The sequence below is a fragment of the Centruroides vittatus genome, unplaced genomic scaffold, assembly GCF_030686945.1.
Source record: "Centruroides vittatus isolate TY-2023 unplaced genomic scaffold, ASM3068694v2 contig_854, whole genome shotgun sequence".
NCBI lineage: Eukaryota > Metazoa > Arthropoda > Arachnida > Scorpiones > Buthidae > Centruroides > Centruroides vittatus.
The window spans coordinates 1,029,141-1,045,734 of NW_027122558.1; the positions used below are offsets into that span (position 1 = coordinate 1,029,141).

Genomic DNA, 16,594 nt, shown 5'->3' on the forward strand with positions numbered 1-16,594 from the left:
TTTTACAGATAGTAAAATATTATAAAAACTTATAGACTGTAAGGATAAAGTAACTGTCTTATACATAATTTTTTCACATTAAAGCGAAAAAACGCAGAACCTTTTTAATTTTTTATTTCAATCATCGAGTAAATCCGAGATTCCACAGATATAAAACAAAGTTGGGTTCTGGGAGACGTCAAACCCACAGACGATGTCTGGAGTTGACATTCCGGGCCAAGAATATCTTAGCTGAAGGCGAAACAGGAAATAATTGACCGGCTTAGAATTAAGAAGAAAAACGACCTTCCGCATTTAACGCGAATATAAATAAGAGCGGACAAGTAATGGATTGTCATTATGTAATATTCGTAACCGTAGCCCCGAGTCGTAATTTTTCTGTGTCCGAAGACGTGTTTTAGCGCCCTTATCAAATTGTTATTATTTAGAAAATGGTATTTTTAATTTCCGTAGTTAAGAATTTACCTATTTTCGGTTTACCGAAATAATATTTAAACTAAAACTGTTTCGTTAAAAATTCGTGAGAAGATAACATCGAGTATTTGAACACAATACAGATCAATAAACACAATCCATTCAAGAACAATGCACCTGCCTGACCTTTGACCTAAATAAGATAAAGAGGAAACACTCGATGAAGCCGACTAATGACAGACGAGTTGTGTTATCATGCCGAGGTAAGATTTTACGTAAAGACTACGTGAGAAGAATATGGCCGTTTGGGTTGCGACCTATGACCGATAACAGAATGAAAGATCACTGCTTCTAAGAGAATTGTCAGAACAGATGTTAGCTTACATTTTATGAGAAAATCGACAAATTCGATCGGATAGAGGCAAAACAAAGTTTCTCTGCTCGCGAAGACCAGTTTAATACACAATATCTCAAAAATGCCAATTTTCGAATTACGGTTTTTTAATGGGGAATAATTTTCCAGTCATTTATAATCGGTATAAAGAGAAGGCTGTAGTAGTCCAGTCTAACACCTATTACAAAAATTTACAACAATGGATGAATGATTTCAAACTTACCGCGAAACATTAACTTTCTAAGTATTTTATAAGCTAATACGAAAAATTTTATTATAGATATTAACTAACATAACATTAAATACCGTGGTAAGAAATATTAAATTTACGAAACAACCATTCTATCAAATTTAAATCAATAAATACGGGAAAACACGTCCTTCATTATTCTGTTAAGACTCGACTAACAGCACGACTTCTACTAATATTTACGTCATTGAGAATTTAATTGGATCCCGCTGTTTCTCGACGTCCGTGTAACTATCGCCTAGTAAGCTATTTATAATTTATTGAAAAAGGGAGGAATATCCGAGGCAATGAAATACCATAATAAGAACTCGGAAAGTAATATACTGTTTCTTCGTATTTCAAATACGAAAATCGGTTTTAAAAAGCGTAAATTGTCAATAAATTGGCCTTTTATTCGAAGGGATTCGTTTTAGAGACTCGTAATGTTAATATTTTGTATTATTATAGAAAGGAGATGGCAACTATTAGCGGACGTCGAACGGAAGAGGGCCCCGGTGCTACGGCCCAAACCCACTAGGCGATGACTGTTACACCTCCCTATTATAACACGTGGGCGGCAACCGGCATCAAAAGTGACTTACGTGACAATGCCATCTCACTTAACAATCCAAAGAAAGTCGACGACTGCCGCGTTATATTTTTATCCAACCTATTTAATTGTTAATAACGTAAAACCGTATTTACAAATTGGACAATCTTGTATTTTTAACGAACAGAAACCGAAATTCTTTTATATTCGTAGAGTAATATAAGATTTTAAAATTTAACTGCCCTATTTTCCGGCCAGTTGCAAATTACATTTGACAAGATCTGCTTTTAGTTAGGGAATAACCCGACCTCTTTCGCTCTGAATAAACAAATAAGCCGTACGCCGACGCAAACTGACATTGTTGATAACAAATAGACTAACCGTCGTCCGGGGTGAACTAAACCAGCGAAAAATATTCATCTTACACGATATTTGCCGTAATTTGACCGCAATCTTCGAAATACAAAAATCACAAAGATGTATAATATGCTATTACGGAAGCCCACAAATATCTAATATTAGATCCTACGTACTAGATTAGTTAATTAAAAACCAACAATTGGCCCGATAAGTTTGGTACGTCCGAAGATTCGGATAAACGTACCCATTCGACTATTAACGTACGCGGCTAAAAAGTCGGGTCTTATACGGATCGCGTTTAAACTAAACAGTTATATTAGAACGTTGGCACGCCTTTATTTAGACGAAAGACGCCCGACTGGCTCGGTTCGGTTTATGGGTCTAACAGGATTACGGCCGCCTACCTCTACAGAAATAAATAAGCCCACGTCTACCTTGTTTTTGGTAAAATCACCGACCGTCCACTCCACAAAACACGTATTTGTGCGTACACGTTGCAAATAAATTCAGTTAATCCGTATTACATTGTGTGTAAATTAATTATCAGTTCGAATGATAATCCATACGTTTAATGCGATTTTACTTATTTTATCTATATATAACAAACAAGATCTATTCGACGTTTATTTAAATTCTCAACAATAAAACTATTTTTATACAACATTATCACTTGACGTATGCCACGATAATATCGTTTAACTTGGATAAATTTATCGGGACTGGACTTGGGCCTAGAATTGTCTACGGCTCCGATCTGACAAGGGCCCGTAAATCGCTTTAAAATTCACATATAAATAAATAGAATTTTAACCGTAAAGCGAATAATACGAATATAGTGAAGTTCGCAGCTGTCTCGAGAGGATCTAGTAACAAATAGTGGTGCCTCGAGCTTCGAATTTAATTCATTCCAGGAAGACGTTCGAACTACGAAGTGACCACTGTACTGTACAACAAATAAAATGATTTTTTTATCGGCTGTTGGTTTTACTTGTTCTTTTGAACATTTTTGCCTCGTAAAATTTAAAGAATAAAGAATAATTTTGGGGGGTTCGGTCTGGAATTTAAGAATATCGGCACTTACGCGTAATCGTAAAAAGCAGTCTCCGGAACATTAAATAATCTGCTGAAAATTTTTATAACAATAAGTTTTGTCAATTTTAAAAATAGTAGGCTTAATTAATATGGAAAAAGTAAGTATAGGTTATAAATATATTATACTATTAAAATGTATTTAAATTTACGGGCTTATCCTACATAATTTAAATAAAATTTAATAGTATATAGCAATGGTATTCAAACATTTTAACAGTGCGACCCCGAGGTAATTTTCCACCACCCCAAACAAGATTGCGACCCATAGATTGAATACCACTGGTATAGAGGCCTATATAATACATATAATCGGGCAAGTAGTTTGACTAAGTATAGGTTAATTAGCATTACAGTATTTATTATAGTAAATTCAAAACAATAACTTTTTTGAAGTTCTAAAACTACAGTCTATGAAAGAATTGATGTTTTAGAAATTTTTTCGTTAAAACATTTATAGTTTTTATAATGTCGGTATTTCTTCAATAGGAAAATTTTTTTAAAAATTGTTTAATAATTTAGGCATTAATGCCGGGTTTTTAGAAGGGTGTAATCTCCGAAAAACTTTATTTACATAAGTGAATGGATACGACAGACCGATCCGTCTAGCTCTCTTCACGAACTGTACACACGCGAGTATATTAACCGTAGAGCATTGTATGTACATTTTAATTAAAAATCAGGTGAGGATGTTAACGTACGGTCGAAAATTCCAGTTTGACGTCAGACTGGACTTAACTTTAGTTGAAAAAGGAAGTCACGTTTTATTATGGAAAGGTTCACTCATCACGACGAAGAGGCAAAAGGCTACGGACGGTAGGTGCGAAGGCGACTAAAGGTGAAAACTTTTTCCTAATCTTCGGCCGCTATTCGCATACTAAATACGACGGTTTCGTCCTACGTGTCACTTATCAATCAAAATGTAGGCAGGCACCTAAGGAAGTGTCACAATGGTACTTAGGAAACACCACACTTCGAGGAATTGCGTAGGCGGGGTATACAAAAAAGAAAAAAATTATATGAAAGGGCTGGCCTTTTTTTATTTATAACAGATGCATAGTAGTTTCTAAAGCTAGATTTCAGCCTATGATTTATGTCAGAAATATATCCTTCGCTCGGAACAAAAGAATGAAAGTTATTGGCGGCATTAAAATTAAAAATTTTTATTTCGTTCGAGTAAAATAAAATCATCGTAATATTTTAAGGAAATTTTTGATATTAAAAGTAGAAATTGTTTCTTGTACACAAATAACTACTGCCGTAATTCTTATCGCGTATATTCAAATAGGTATATATCGCGGACTAAATTTATACATTCTTAATCATACGAAACAAAAATAATTTTTAAAGGTTAAGATGTAGGCTATACTTTTGTTATATATGAAGGATAATCCTTATAATTCTGTTTTGCCTGCACGCACTTTGTAAATAAGATCATCTAAATAATTAAGGACTTTTGAAATTTAAATTTCACTACTTTTACGTATTCGCTCGAAAAACGCGAATGTCATCTTATCGCCATAAATTACAACGGGACAGAAACGGGTCTGCAGTTCGTACGAAACCACTCGAAATTATCTAACAACAACAAAAGCCATTTCGTTCTCGACCTCCCATAATACGGCCGGAAATAGCCGCAGAGTGCAATACTATCGTCGCAACTAGCGATAAGAACGATCGTCGTTCGACTTAATCCTGGAAATCGCTTTTACTACGTAAAAGTCGCTCTTTATCTCCATTTACAATGACAATAAAGATTACGGCACCGAAATGTCTGCTACGTTTACACAGAAAATTTGTTGGATTTTTTCCATTAATCGGCCAAGGCCGTTTCCTTGCGTAGATTTAAAAATTTGTAATAATTAGGAAACTTTTCTATTTAATTCAATTTTGAAGACAATTTATTAGACAATTATCAGTTTTTGTTCGACTCGATGCAGTCTATACAATATCATTAATCGCAACGACCTTTGTTTATAATCAAGTATTTTCGCGTAGAAATCATCGTATAAATATTATTTTCGTCTCCTCGGAGGCTCCTCAAACGTCAATTAAGATTACAATTAATTTAACGAAATGCCATCAACATCTCTTGTAAGTAATTAGTTACCCGCGAGCTGGACTTCCCGTCGGTCGTTTAAACAGCTGCAAAATAGTCCGAGCGCGATTAAAAACGAAAAATATTGGCACCGACGTCTGCTTATTTTCGTTCGTTCGTTCGTATTTGACTTTCGGTGACGTTCGACAAAGATATCTTTTATTTATATCAACAATAACATTTTGTGCGGGACGACAACAATGTACACGGTCCACTCGGCAAAATGATAAATGGCCGAACGGACGCAAATAGAAGAACATTAGCCACGTTGTGCTTTCCGGTCGACGATACGGACTGAAGTGTTACAAGTACTCCGCGCTATTAAGTGGTAAATAAACTACGCGACACTCCAGATGACGGTTGTCTGCCCCGTTTGATGGCAAACAATATCGCAGCTGTTCGTAACAATGACGGACCGGGGTCGCGACCCGGCATAAAAACCGCCGCGACACTTATTAGCCAGATATTTCCGAAAAAAAAAAAGTAGTAATTGGAACACTGGCATAATGTAATTTAAATTTATAACATTAAATATCCTTAACTTTTATTTCTCGATTAAAAAAAATGATTTTATATCGACATAGAAAACTTTTTGCATAAATCCTAAAACGTAGATAATGTTTATATAGGATGTTTTGAATTTCCGATATAAAAAACGAGTGGTTTAAATTCGCGGAAGCGCAATTTAGCCACAGCTGTTAATTTGTTGGATGATTCATGCCGGCAAATGAATCACTTCGGACTTACAAACAAATGTTGTTTAATTAACTCGTAACCGATGTTAGAATTTTAAAAGACGACGTCGCACTCATTTTCGACTACGGCAATTATTTTAAATTCGACAATATAAAACCTCGTTAGTAGTAAACTGAATGACACAATAGAGAATATCTTATTCTTTAACATTTGAATTCAAAAATGTCGGTGTCGAAATAAAGAAAAGAAATTACATAATATTGACGGCAACGAAATAATTCGGCAAATGGCTAACTTCTGGACTCTAACGTTGACATCGGCTTTAAATCTTCGCGAAAGCTCGCATCTATACCCCACACGAACATATGTTGGGTGGGAACGGTTACAAGTCTAACACGATAAAATATAACTATATGTCACTGTCGTATAACGTGTCAACCATAAATTTAATATATTCTCAATTAGAAGATAAGTATTCTTGTTAATTCTGCAAAAACAAGAATTCAAATTAAGTATTAGATTTTACTATAAATACATATGTTAAAATTTGGAATAAAATTATAATTACGTTATAATTTGGAACGGGAAATAAAAATTATTTTATTTTGTGGTCAAAGGTTCTGTCTCATTTTAATGCCAAATTATAGCCTATGTGTTTTTTGTTATTTCAAACAATATTTACATATCGATATTAAATTTTCTACTTGTTTTTAATAAAAATAGTTCGAACCTAATTAATCATCCTAGAAAAATATATAAAGTCCTAACTTAAATAATTAAGTATAAATTTATGTACTGTAATATTTCTTTAGACAGATAAGAAGTTTTAATTTGATCATAAACTCGCGTAGAACCGAGATATTTTGGTACATTTATTCCAATCTGAAGGGACAAAATCAGAAAAAGTTATTTCGGGACTCTTTTCTGTTAGAACGTCGTAGAAATGTCTTTTGTTTCGTGAAACGGTCGATTTTAGTCTAATTACGAGAAAGACCGAATAAACATAAAAATTTAATATATTTTTAAGTAGATTAATTGCGTGCGAAGTATCGTCTCTATATTAAACCCCATTACTGTAATAATTCGTTTCGTGACTGCTAAAAAATTTCTTTAAAATGTATTTCTCGACCCGAACAACACGAAAGGTCGAAAGTTGAATTTGTAATTGTTTGAACTATCGACTCTTCCCTCTCTCTCCGCTGCCATTAGCAACTAGGAACCGGGCCGAAGGCCGGACCAGTTAATAAATATTAAGCGTATATGTATATTAAAAGCGGTGATCGAGATTGATCGATACGTATCGTGATATTAAATAACTTTCGATATTCTAAGAATTTCGTCTTTGCCAGCATTCGAATAAAATACAAATTCGAACGCGTTCTTCCAGAACGATGTATATTATATTAATGTATACAGTCGCGTTTTATTGTCATTTCGGAACACAACGGTAACAATTTCACGAATACCATCGAATCCGACAACGATAAACTAAACCTCCCAAAAAAAACCGAAACAGTGGAAACGTTAAGTCGCATTCTTGCAGCAAAAATTCGAAAAATTTCCTACCAAATTATCGACACGATACTACCGGGCTAAAGCCAAGATAAAGATATCTAGGCCAGTCGTACAGTACAAAGTGGTGGCAATTTTGTTTTTACGAGGAAAAACTCGAGCTCGACATTATTTTTAAAAATAAAAAAAAACAACGATTCAAACATATTCTACGAGTACACCGTAAACAAACGCAGAGCGTAAAAAAACCAAAAAGTAAATAATAAGGTAATTATTTTAAACGAGAAAACTATAAATAGAGCCACCGGCACCGGCGTAGTTAATATTTATAAAAAGTTTAAACCTTCAAACCCGTCGTAATGGAATTTCGACGGCGGCGTAAGCCCATTCTTAGCCATTCCGCGGGCAGTAAACTAGACGACGGAATAAAGAATATCTTATTCTTTAACACTCGAATCGAAAAATGTCGGTTCAAAGAGCCGAAAACCTTTTCACCCGACGTAAGCCACGAGGGATAAGAGAAAAGAATTCGGAACATCTTAATGCGAACGTATCGTAGGCACGCATCTATAAACCGATAGCAGTTTTACATCCAGGTACGAGCGTCGGCAGAACAGTCGACCCTAACCTCTAGCGAAGAGAGAACTTAAAAAAAGGGGGAGAAAATGTTAGTGGAACCGTGCGAAGAATGAAGAAAACCTCCCTCTTTAATAACAGCCTTTCACGCCTACTTCGCTCGTCGATAGTTGGCGTAAAGCGACACCCGTCTGGCCTTGGGTGACGGAATTTCGAAGTTTAACCGATAACTTCTTCTCCGCTAATAATATACGGCGTAAGACGAAATTAGTCGTAACGACTTTTGCTAATTTTTTCCACCGGCCAAATCCCGTTAAACCGGAAAGGATGGGAATCGACGTTTAGGAAGGACGTATTACGGCAAACGCGGTAGGAAAGTCGGCGTTTCACTTTCCGGGCCAACGTCGACAGTTATAAACGAAGCCGGGACGTGTCGAAATTGTTTCGCGAACCGGTCCGACGTCCATCCATCGCTCGGAAATATCGATCCCGCCCATGAGTTGTCAGGAACGATCGGGACCTCGTTAAGACGGCCAATTCGCTCCGTCGATAAACACCGATGACGGATGAGTTGGCTTTTGTAAGCGAAATTCCCATCAGATAAAGTAACGGTTTACGAGAAGGCACCGGTAATAATTCCTTTTACCACTTCTACATCCGTGTCATTCATTTAAGTAGGCGATGTTTAGTCGCGCGTACCCGGGTCTCGTCTTTAATTAATTTCTTCTATATTTCGCTTTTGTACAAACGCGGTTAATAATTGCCAGCGGGACACAAATGCTAAGTAAAAAGGAGAAAGAAGGCATTGTGGCCGGGAAGCGGGCTTCCAGCGGAGAGGGAATACCACCTGGGCCACGTCGTCGACGGGCGAGGAAATCCAACTCCCGAGCAGCTGTCGACAATGACGCCATTCTATAAAGAAGTCGTTGTAAATTCCGGAATCGGATTTCCGTTCCAACGATAAGCCAGAACTTTCTTCGGCTTCGTTTACAGATTTAAAGGGCAAAATACGTATTTGCGGCATCCGATAAATTCACTTTCGTCGGCAATTTCTTCTTTACAAAGATAAGATATTTCTATTGCGTTACGAATTAATTATATTTCACTTTATTTCCCTTTTTTTTAAATTCTTACGGTCAAATATTTTGCGCGGAATAGTTATTTTATCGCAGATTTGTTATTCTGGAATAATTAAATGCGAAAGATTAATTTCCACGTATGCCAAACACGTAAAGTATGTAATTTAATATATTTTTCGCCATTAATAAAAAGTAGAATAAATATTAAACGAGGAAAAAAATCTTCGTTTCTCGCTATTTAAGTGTTTTTCTTACATCTAAGTCTATTTATAGCCAGTAAGACGAACAACAAACTCCCGGAGAAATGTTTAACATTTCTTTCTTCTATCAAAAGATCGAATATTAATTCGTTTTTTACTTCGGAAACGGATATATTAAAATTAGAAATCGTTTTAAAGTAAGCCATTCCCAACCGTTTCGAAAAATTTTATAAGTTAAATATATTGATAAAACGGCAATCCGTAAATCTTAACGCGGCGATTAGTCCATCTAAATTCTTAAATTATTAAAGAAAATAACTCGTAACCTTCGCGGACGGGCAACGAGGAAGCGATAAACATATTATTTCGAATTAATTTACATAATTTATCGCAAAAATTATTATTTACAAGTCGCATTAACATAAATTATAAACGGGTTAAACAAAGTTAACGAACTTTAAACACATACGGTTCTGGCTTATTCATTAATTTCTCGAGTAGATGCATTCGGGCGGCGTGGGTAACGTTGCCCGTAATTTTACCAACGCGTAAAGTCTCGATCTATCTTATTACGGACCGTCCCGAATTGGCATCTAAATTTTTAAACCGAAAATTAGTATATATATATATATATATATTTATTTATTTCTTATTACTTTCGACGCGCTTTATTTAAGACGAAGAATAACATTATTAGATCCTATTTAAGACGGGCGGGTCGATAGAATCGTATTTGGAGGGAGAGGGCCTACTCGGGTTTTACCAGAAAACATCGCGCACCGTAGTAATATATCTTACGCAGTTTTCCCGTTGCGTTCGTAATACGTGACACGTATATCGTACTATCTTTAAATTACGGCGGTTAAATCTCCGGGCCAAAATATTACTATTATGCGACAAAACCAAACGGAGGCGAAATGTTTTAAAATTATCTTTCCGAGATTAATAACGAATTTTGTAAATATAAACAACTCGCGATTTGACAAATTTCCATCCATTTTCGAGCGAAAACGATAATGCCGACTTACGTTTTGCGGATTACTCGAAACATCGAATGAAATATTTTAAATAAATTACCTAAGTTTTAATATACCGTTCGATACTAACGAACTAAGAGGGCGATTTAGCGACTGGCGATTACGAATTTAAATTTTTAATATATTAAAAATTATTTTTTAAGATATGTTAGGCGAGATTATTTTATTTACATAATAAAAACCTAAATAATTTTCGTTTAAAAAAGACGTTTCGGTGTTTTTATTAGCCCACTCGACGCCTAAAAAGATAAAACTCGGAGATAAGGAACGTTTCTGTCTCTCCTTTTTTCCTCTTTATATCGAGTGGAATGTTCTAGTCTAAATGAAAAAATAACCGACCCGATAATATAAAAGAGCAAATTCAATTGAAAGCATTGACCAAATTGGTCTTTAAAAGAATAAAAAGAAGAAAGCGCATTCTCAATTGTAAAAAAAAAATAATAATGATGAATTCGTCCACCCACGTACTCGGCCCACTGTCATCCAAAAGTCCGTACAATTAAGCGGTGGACATTAATGTCTTTCTTCGGAGGTCAAATTTTCCCACAAGTCCGAGCCACAGCTGTTTGCCGTCCATAAAAATGTTCCGGTAGAAGTAAAGACGGAATAAATGACGAACGGCGAAAAGAATTCCGAATATGTAAGAAAGAACGTTTAGCGCCTCTTTACGCTTTCCGATACCATTAAATGCCGGCAAAAGCGCAACCACTAATTTTTATTAGTTATTTATAAATTTTATCGATGTTAACGAGTTTTCATCTTTTACACCTAATAAAAGACGGAATTTAAGCGGGTTTTATCAATTTTTATCCGTCGTCGGTGTCGTGTCTTTTGTATCTACTCGTTACGGTCATTTACATAATTCGAATAAAACCGTACAAAAAATATCGTTGAAAACGAGAAAAAACATTAATAATATAAAATCGCGGGTGGGCTACCCCTTATAATTTCGAAACATTAGATACGAGGCGCATTATATTTTTAATAATTTACTTCCTTCTCGCGACTCGTATAATATATAAAAATACGAGAAAGCATTTTCTGCGAATGGTCGACCACGTCGTCGTTCTAACGACCGGTTAGAAGAGCCGTTTCCGCGCAATAACGTACGCCGATGCATTTGTCGTAAAGCGAGACAAAATACCTGTATCGCTCGAGCCTGCAGGGTGGTCTAAACGTATAATAAACATGCCGATCTCGTCGAAACGTGACTTTTCCGTGTCCCAATTTCCACATTTTACCACCCAAATGGATGTAAAACTATAGAGTTAGAACGAGACACGATTGAGATGTTTACAAATACGAATTTAGAACAGTATTACAAATATGTTAATTAAACAATTTTTTAAATTGTGTTTTGACCTTAATGCCCATTATTATTTAATGAAAGCTTTGACTAATTAAATCGAATACATTTATCATTATATATTTATTGATATTAACAACTATAATAATAATTAAAAGAATGCAAATTAGCGCACACATTAGCAATAAAAAAATTAAATAAACGTTTCCCTTCTAGTCACAATTCTAACGAACTTTAATAATCCTTGGAAATCGAAGGATTCCTTAAAGCGCACTATTGTTAAAAAAAAGAAAGATTACAGACCTACTTAACAGGAAAAAAAAAGTGTTATTTTTAAGGATGCTTACCGCATACTACTACAAATACGCAAAATGCTATTTCCAGCACGTGTCTAAGGTTGGTCACCTTTGTATTAAAAGCTTTACTTTATTTAGAAGCGACAATGCGCCGCTATGCGATTTTAGTCGTTCGGACAGCACCGAGATTACGATACGGCAACGTAAAATGTTATTACTTTATAGCGGAACGAGTGGTAAACTCGATTTCTATCACGGTCGAAAATCTAAACAAAAACGTACTAAATGACGGCATTTACTTAATACATTTACGTAAAATAATAAACTTTAAATATTTTTAACTATAAGAATACAGTTCCCGGAAAGGTGACGAAGGAATAAAATATCGAATGCGCACGTTTATAAATATACAGCCACACCAGACAAGTACACATTTCTAAGTTCCGAAGCGGCCGGCTGGTGGAATTAAATAAATCGACCGAGATATTATTTAAGTAAAAACGAGTAAGCCGAACGTTTTAAATCAATTTAATCTATACATTTAATATAATTTCGAAGAAATTCAAAATCGTCACTTTAAAATGCGTTAAAACCTTTCGCCAATTGTTTAATATTTACACGAAAATTTTACGTAATAAAAAATATAAACTTATTCGAAAGTAATTTTACTAGAAATACAGTTTTACTTCTGCCAAAATTAGAACATTTCTGAATAGAAGCCAACGGTTTCTAACAAGTACGTCTACGACTAAGGGTCATCGTTTTGTAATATAAATTTCTTAAGAACAGACATTTATTATCATAAACTACTAGAATGCAATTTCCAACGTCAGCCTCGAGTGTCGAAAAAATAACCGAGGAAAAAAAATCATTCTAAATTTACATCTGTTCATAAATATAAGAACAATGGGTCAATGTATTTGATCCGAGTGTGCCGGACAAAAACGTCAGTTTAAAAAAAATATCCCGTTAAAATTCTCGATTACGCGGAGCGAAAACGGCGAGAGGAAAATCTAGAAAAAGTAACGACCTTGATCTCTGTTTGAAAGGTAACAAAAGAACTATATTTCTCTCATTATCTTCAGTTACGACACTAACATCCCCGCGGTAATGGACTACTTGACAGACGCCAACGTCAAAATCTCTTAATGTTCGGGTGACGAGACAATCGGCAAAATAATATAAATTTAAAATCGACGGGATAACAATGAATTTAAAACTGGAATTCTTTTTCTTCCGAATGGAAGTTTAAAAAAACAACACGTTCTCGACTTTAAAACTTTACACGTAGTTAATTTTAGATAGGTTTATAAACGAAGAGACTCGATACCGGCTACCGAGACCGTTCCGTCGAATTTACGACGAATTTAGAAAGAAGACCAACTAAAAGCATTCCTCGTAATCCGAAATGACTGTAACGTCGGTCACGACGACCGACGATAAAATAAATCGACTCGAGATTTATTTTGACAACCAAATTTAGTGCCATTGCGCTTTCTTTCTCCGCTTCGGAGACAGCGAATCAAATTCCAATTTATGAATTACACACTGTTACGCGTGTGCCGGAATCGAACGCATTTCGAAGATTTAAATATTTATTAAAATTCTAAGAAGTAAACAATTGCCGACCGGATGCCGCCCCCGTAATATTTTTTATTATAAAATTTTGAAAATAATTGTTGTTCCGTCGTTTCGAAACGTTTACCGATCTATAAATGAAATGTAGCAAAATCTAAAAAGTATAAAGAAAGCTCGAAGCGAAATTTAAAAAAAAGAAAAAACATAAAGGCAATGCAATTTTGTATTTCATTATTACTTTTGTAAAGATAATATTTACAAAACTGCCGAACCAACCTTCAAAACTGACTTTTATTTCGAGCGTCGATACGAAACCGAATCGGCTCGACAGCAATTTGCATCTGGCTAATAAATAAATTTCTTTTTGTAGCAACTAAGTTACGCAATTTACTCCCCGCGAGAAGTAATTCTGTAGGAATTAAACTGTAATTTACTTCCTAAAACTGACGTAAAACGTGCCATAAATATCAAATTACCGATTTTTATTTAAGTATTATCTATTAACTTTTTAAGGGAGTAATTATAATTTTCTATTAAAAGTCGAGGATTTAATAAAATTATATACTTTATCCGCCGCTTCTTTACATTCCGCGCAATCTACGCCGAAACGAGCGTTAAGTTAAAAATATACGTCGATCGTTTAAATATTTATTTACTTAAATATTAAAAATTTAAAACGAAATTAGCGGAAATAAACAAATCTTAAATCCGTTTAAAAATACTTACGAACGACAAAATGGCGCCGTCTCCACATTCCGCGGCGGAAGTTTCAAAAATATATATTTGTTTGACAAATTTTTTTTATTTATTAAAAATAAATAAAAGGATGTCCTCGAAATTATTTTAAACAATTTTCTTCCCAGTTAAATACGTAGAAAAATATTTTTCTAACTAATATAGATATTTTACTTACTTGTCTCCTGTAGCGAATGCCAGCGAATAAAAAATAAAATATCGTATAAATATGTATAAAAGCATTAATTTTATAAATTATATAATCAAAAACACTTAAAGTAAGAATATTATATTTAAGACGAATACATTTTCGTTATTTACAAAAGTTAATATCGCGCGACAAACATTTTTTCCTTTAAATAAACGAAAAATTGAAATTACAAGCGTAAAATTATTTAACTCGAACATAAATTCTGATTTTAAAAAAGTAATAAAAGCTTCTTTCGTTATAAAATTACAAGATTTAAATTCGATAAATTTTATTTGAGATTCTTACGCACTAAAATACAATATATTCGAATAGACGAGAAGATAAAGTAAAAGTTTGATATAACTTAAATAAAACTCTATGGTAAAAATGCGGCGAGTTATCTTCGATACGCGTGCACTTTTTTAAATTATATATACCGCATCCGCAAATAAAAACGGTCTAGATTCTCGGGATGTCGCGGTCTTTCCGACGAACTTGGTTCCAAATTGAAAATGTGGGACTGTTCCAAAAGTGTTTACAACCGCATATTGTAATTTTCTTTACTCGCCTATACTATCGTTTTCATTTAAAAAAATGTATCCAAAATAAATATTTTTGAATAAACAACGGTTTAACTAATCGCGGGTAGGTTTAATACTTTAAGGTTTAAATTGTTGTATTTAACCTACAAAAATATTGTCATTAAACTGGATTTTTAGAATTCTCGTATTACATTTAATATTTTGATTGTGTGTATGTGTGTACGTACTGTACGCACGCGTGTATGTAAATTCATTTTTACCACAAGAATATTAGATTGAACAGAATTAGCAATTATAATTTACCATTATACTTCAAATAAATAATTTAAATTATTTCGCGAAATACGTATAAAAATAACAAGAATACAGAATTTAATAATTCTTTAAGAGAAAGTAGAATTGTTATTTTTGACACAATTTTTTTCTAACTTAAAATTATCCGAGGAATTGTACGGCGAGTTACGGGACACGAAATGATAATTAAGGTCAAGGTCCGTTACTCGGATTTCGACGGTAAATATAATAATGCGTTTATTTAAAATTTTTATTTAATCGAATCCATTTCTTCGGAGTATTACCATTACTACTTCCAACGAAGTAAATAATAAATCGTACGGTAAAAAATTTTTATAGCAACGTAGTACTAGGCGCGAGCGCGAAATTCAATGGCACTCGGGCCGTATCCTCTACTTCCGCCCGCGTAAAACATTAACGTTTCGTCTAATGGTCGGTCTGGTTTCGGTATATTATAGTATTTTGATACGTGATCGATCACCGGCCGCTAATGCTAGCGTCCGAGGCAAGCGCTGCGCAGAAACCGGGATCGGGATTCGTACAACTAGCACCGCCGAGCATTACCGATAGCCGATGTTTAGTCTTTTAATTCACTATTAACGCGCGTTAATGGTGAATTAAAGAAAACGTATTTTACTGTATTTTAAATGCAATAAAATATTCATTTTTGGTAGGTGTCTACGTCTTTCGCGCACATTCGTATCGCGAACGAATAAACGACTAAGGCCGCGACTCCACTAGCCGTAAAAGGGCCGTAAAACCCCTCACCGTAAAAGCTTTTAATCACGTGACCATGATATTTTACGCCTGAGCAGGTCGTAAAACCAACGTAAAAGCGAGTTGAACACTGCTCAACTCGCTTTTAGGCGTAAAATATCATGGTCACGTGATTAAAAGCTTTTACGGCGAGGGGTTTTACGGCCCTTTTACGGCTAGTGGAGTCGCGGCCTAAGAAATAAAAATATATTAAGATTATAAACGAAAATCGTATTATTACTAGGCCCGCGTGTTATTTTAACTTCTTAATTTAAAAGTTAAACGATATAACAACCACGACCTAGCGTCTTTTTAATTAATATGCCACTTAAACTGGCATTCGACTTCGGAGCCATCCATTAATTACGCGTACAATTTTTCGGTCACTTTCGACTCCCTCCCCGTTGCGCGCGACGTCGTACTGTACTTTCGGCAAATCCCTCCCTTTTAATTACGCGTACCCTCGACACGCGAAGTTCTGTAAATGTTTTCTGATAATTTATTCGCTCGATTAGTAAGCCAGCTCGTAAGAACAGATTCGTATCCCAATACGACTAAAAAAAGTCTACGCGGACAATGCTCGGATCCCCCGCCTCTCCACCGCGTACCTTTCGCAACCTCTCCCTCCTTTAAACTGTACGCGTAATCGACGATTTGGTTTAT

The 16,594-nt window shown here is 34.8% G+C and overlaps 1 protein-coding gene across 4 annotated transcripts in view; it reads right to left on the reverse strand.

Moving 5' to 3' along the window:
- The window catches only part of Pxn (Peroxidasin), a 107,196-nt gene that overhangs the window by 69,939 nt on the left and 20,663 nt on the right, over positions 1-16,594 (reverse strand). Inside the window, exon 1 of one of the 4 annotated variants that reach the window (XM_067279061.1) lies at positions 9,667-9,698. The exons of the other annotated variants lie outside the window; for them this stretch is intronic. Coding sequence (XP_067135162.1) covers positions 9,667-9,683 — 17 coding nt within the window. The 5' untranslated portion in view covers positions 9,684-9,698. Of the gene's footprint in view, positions 1-9,666; positions 9,699-16,594 lie in introns of those variants that run through there. 4 annotated transcript variants of the gene reach the window in all.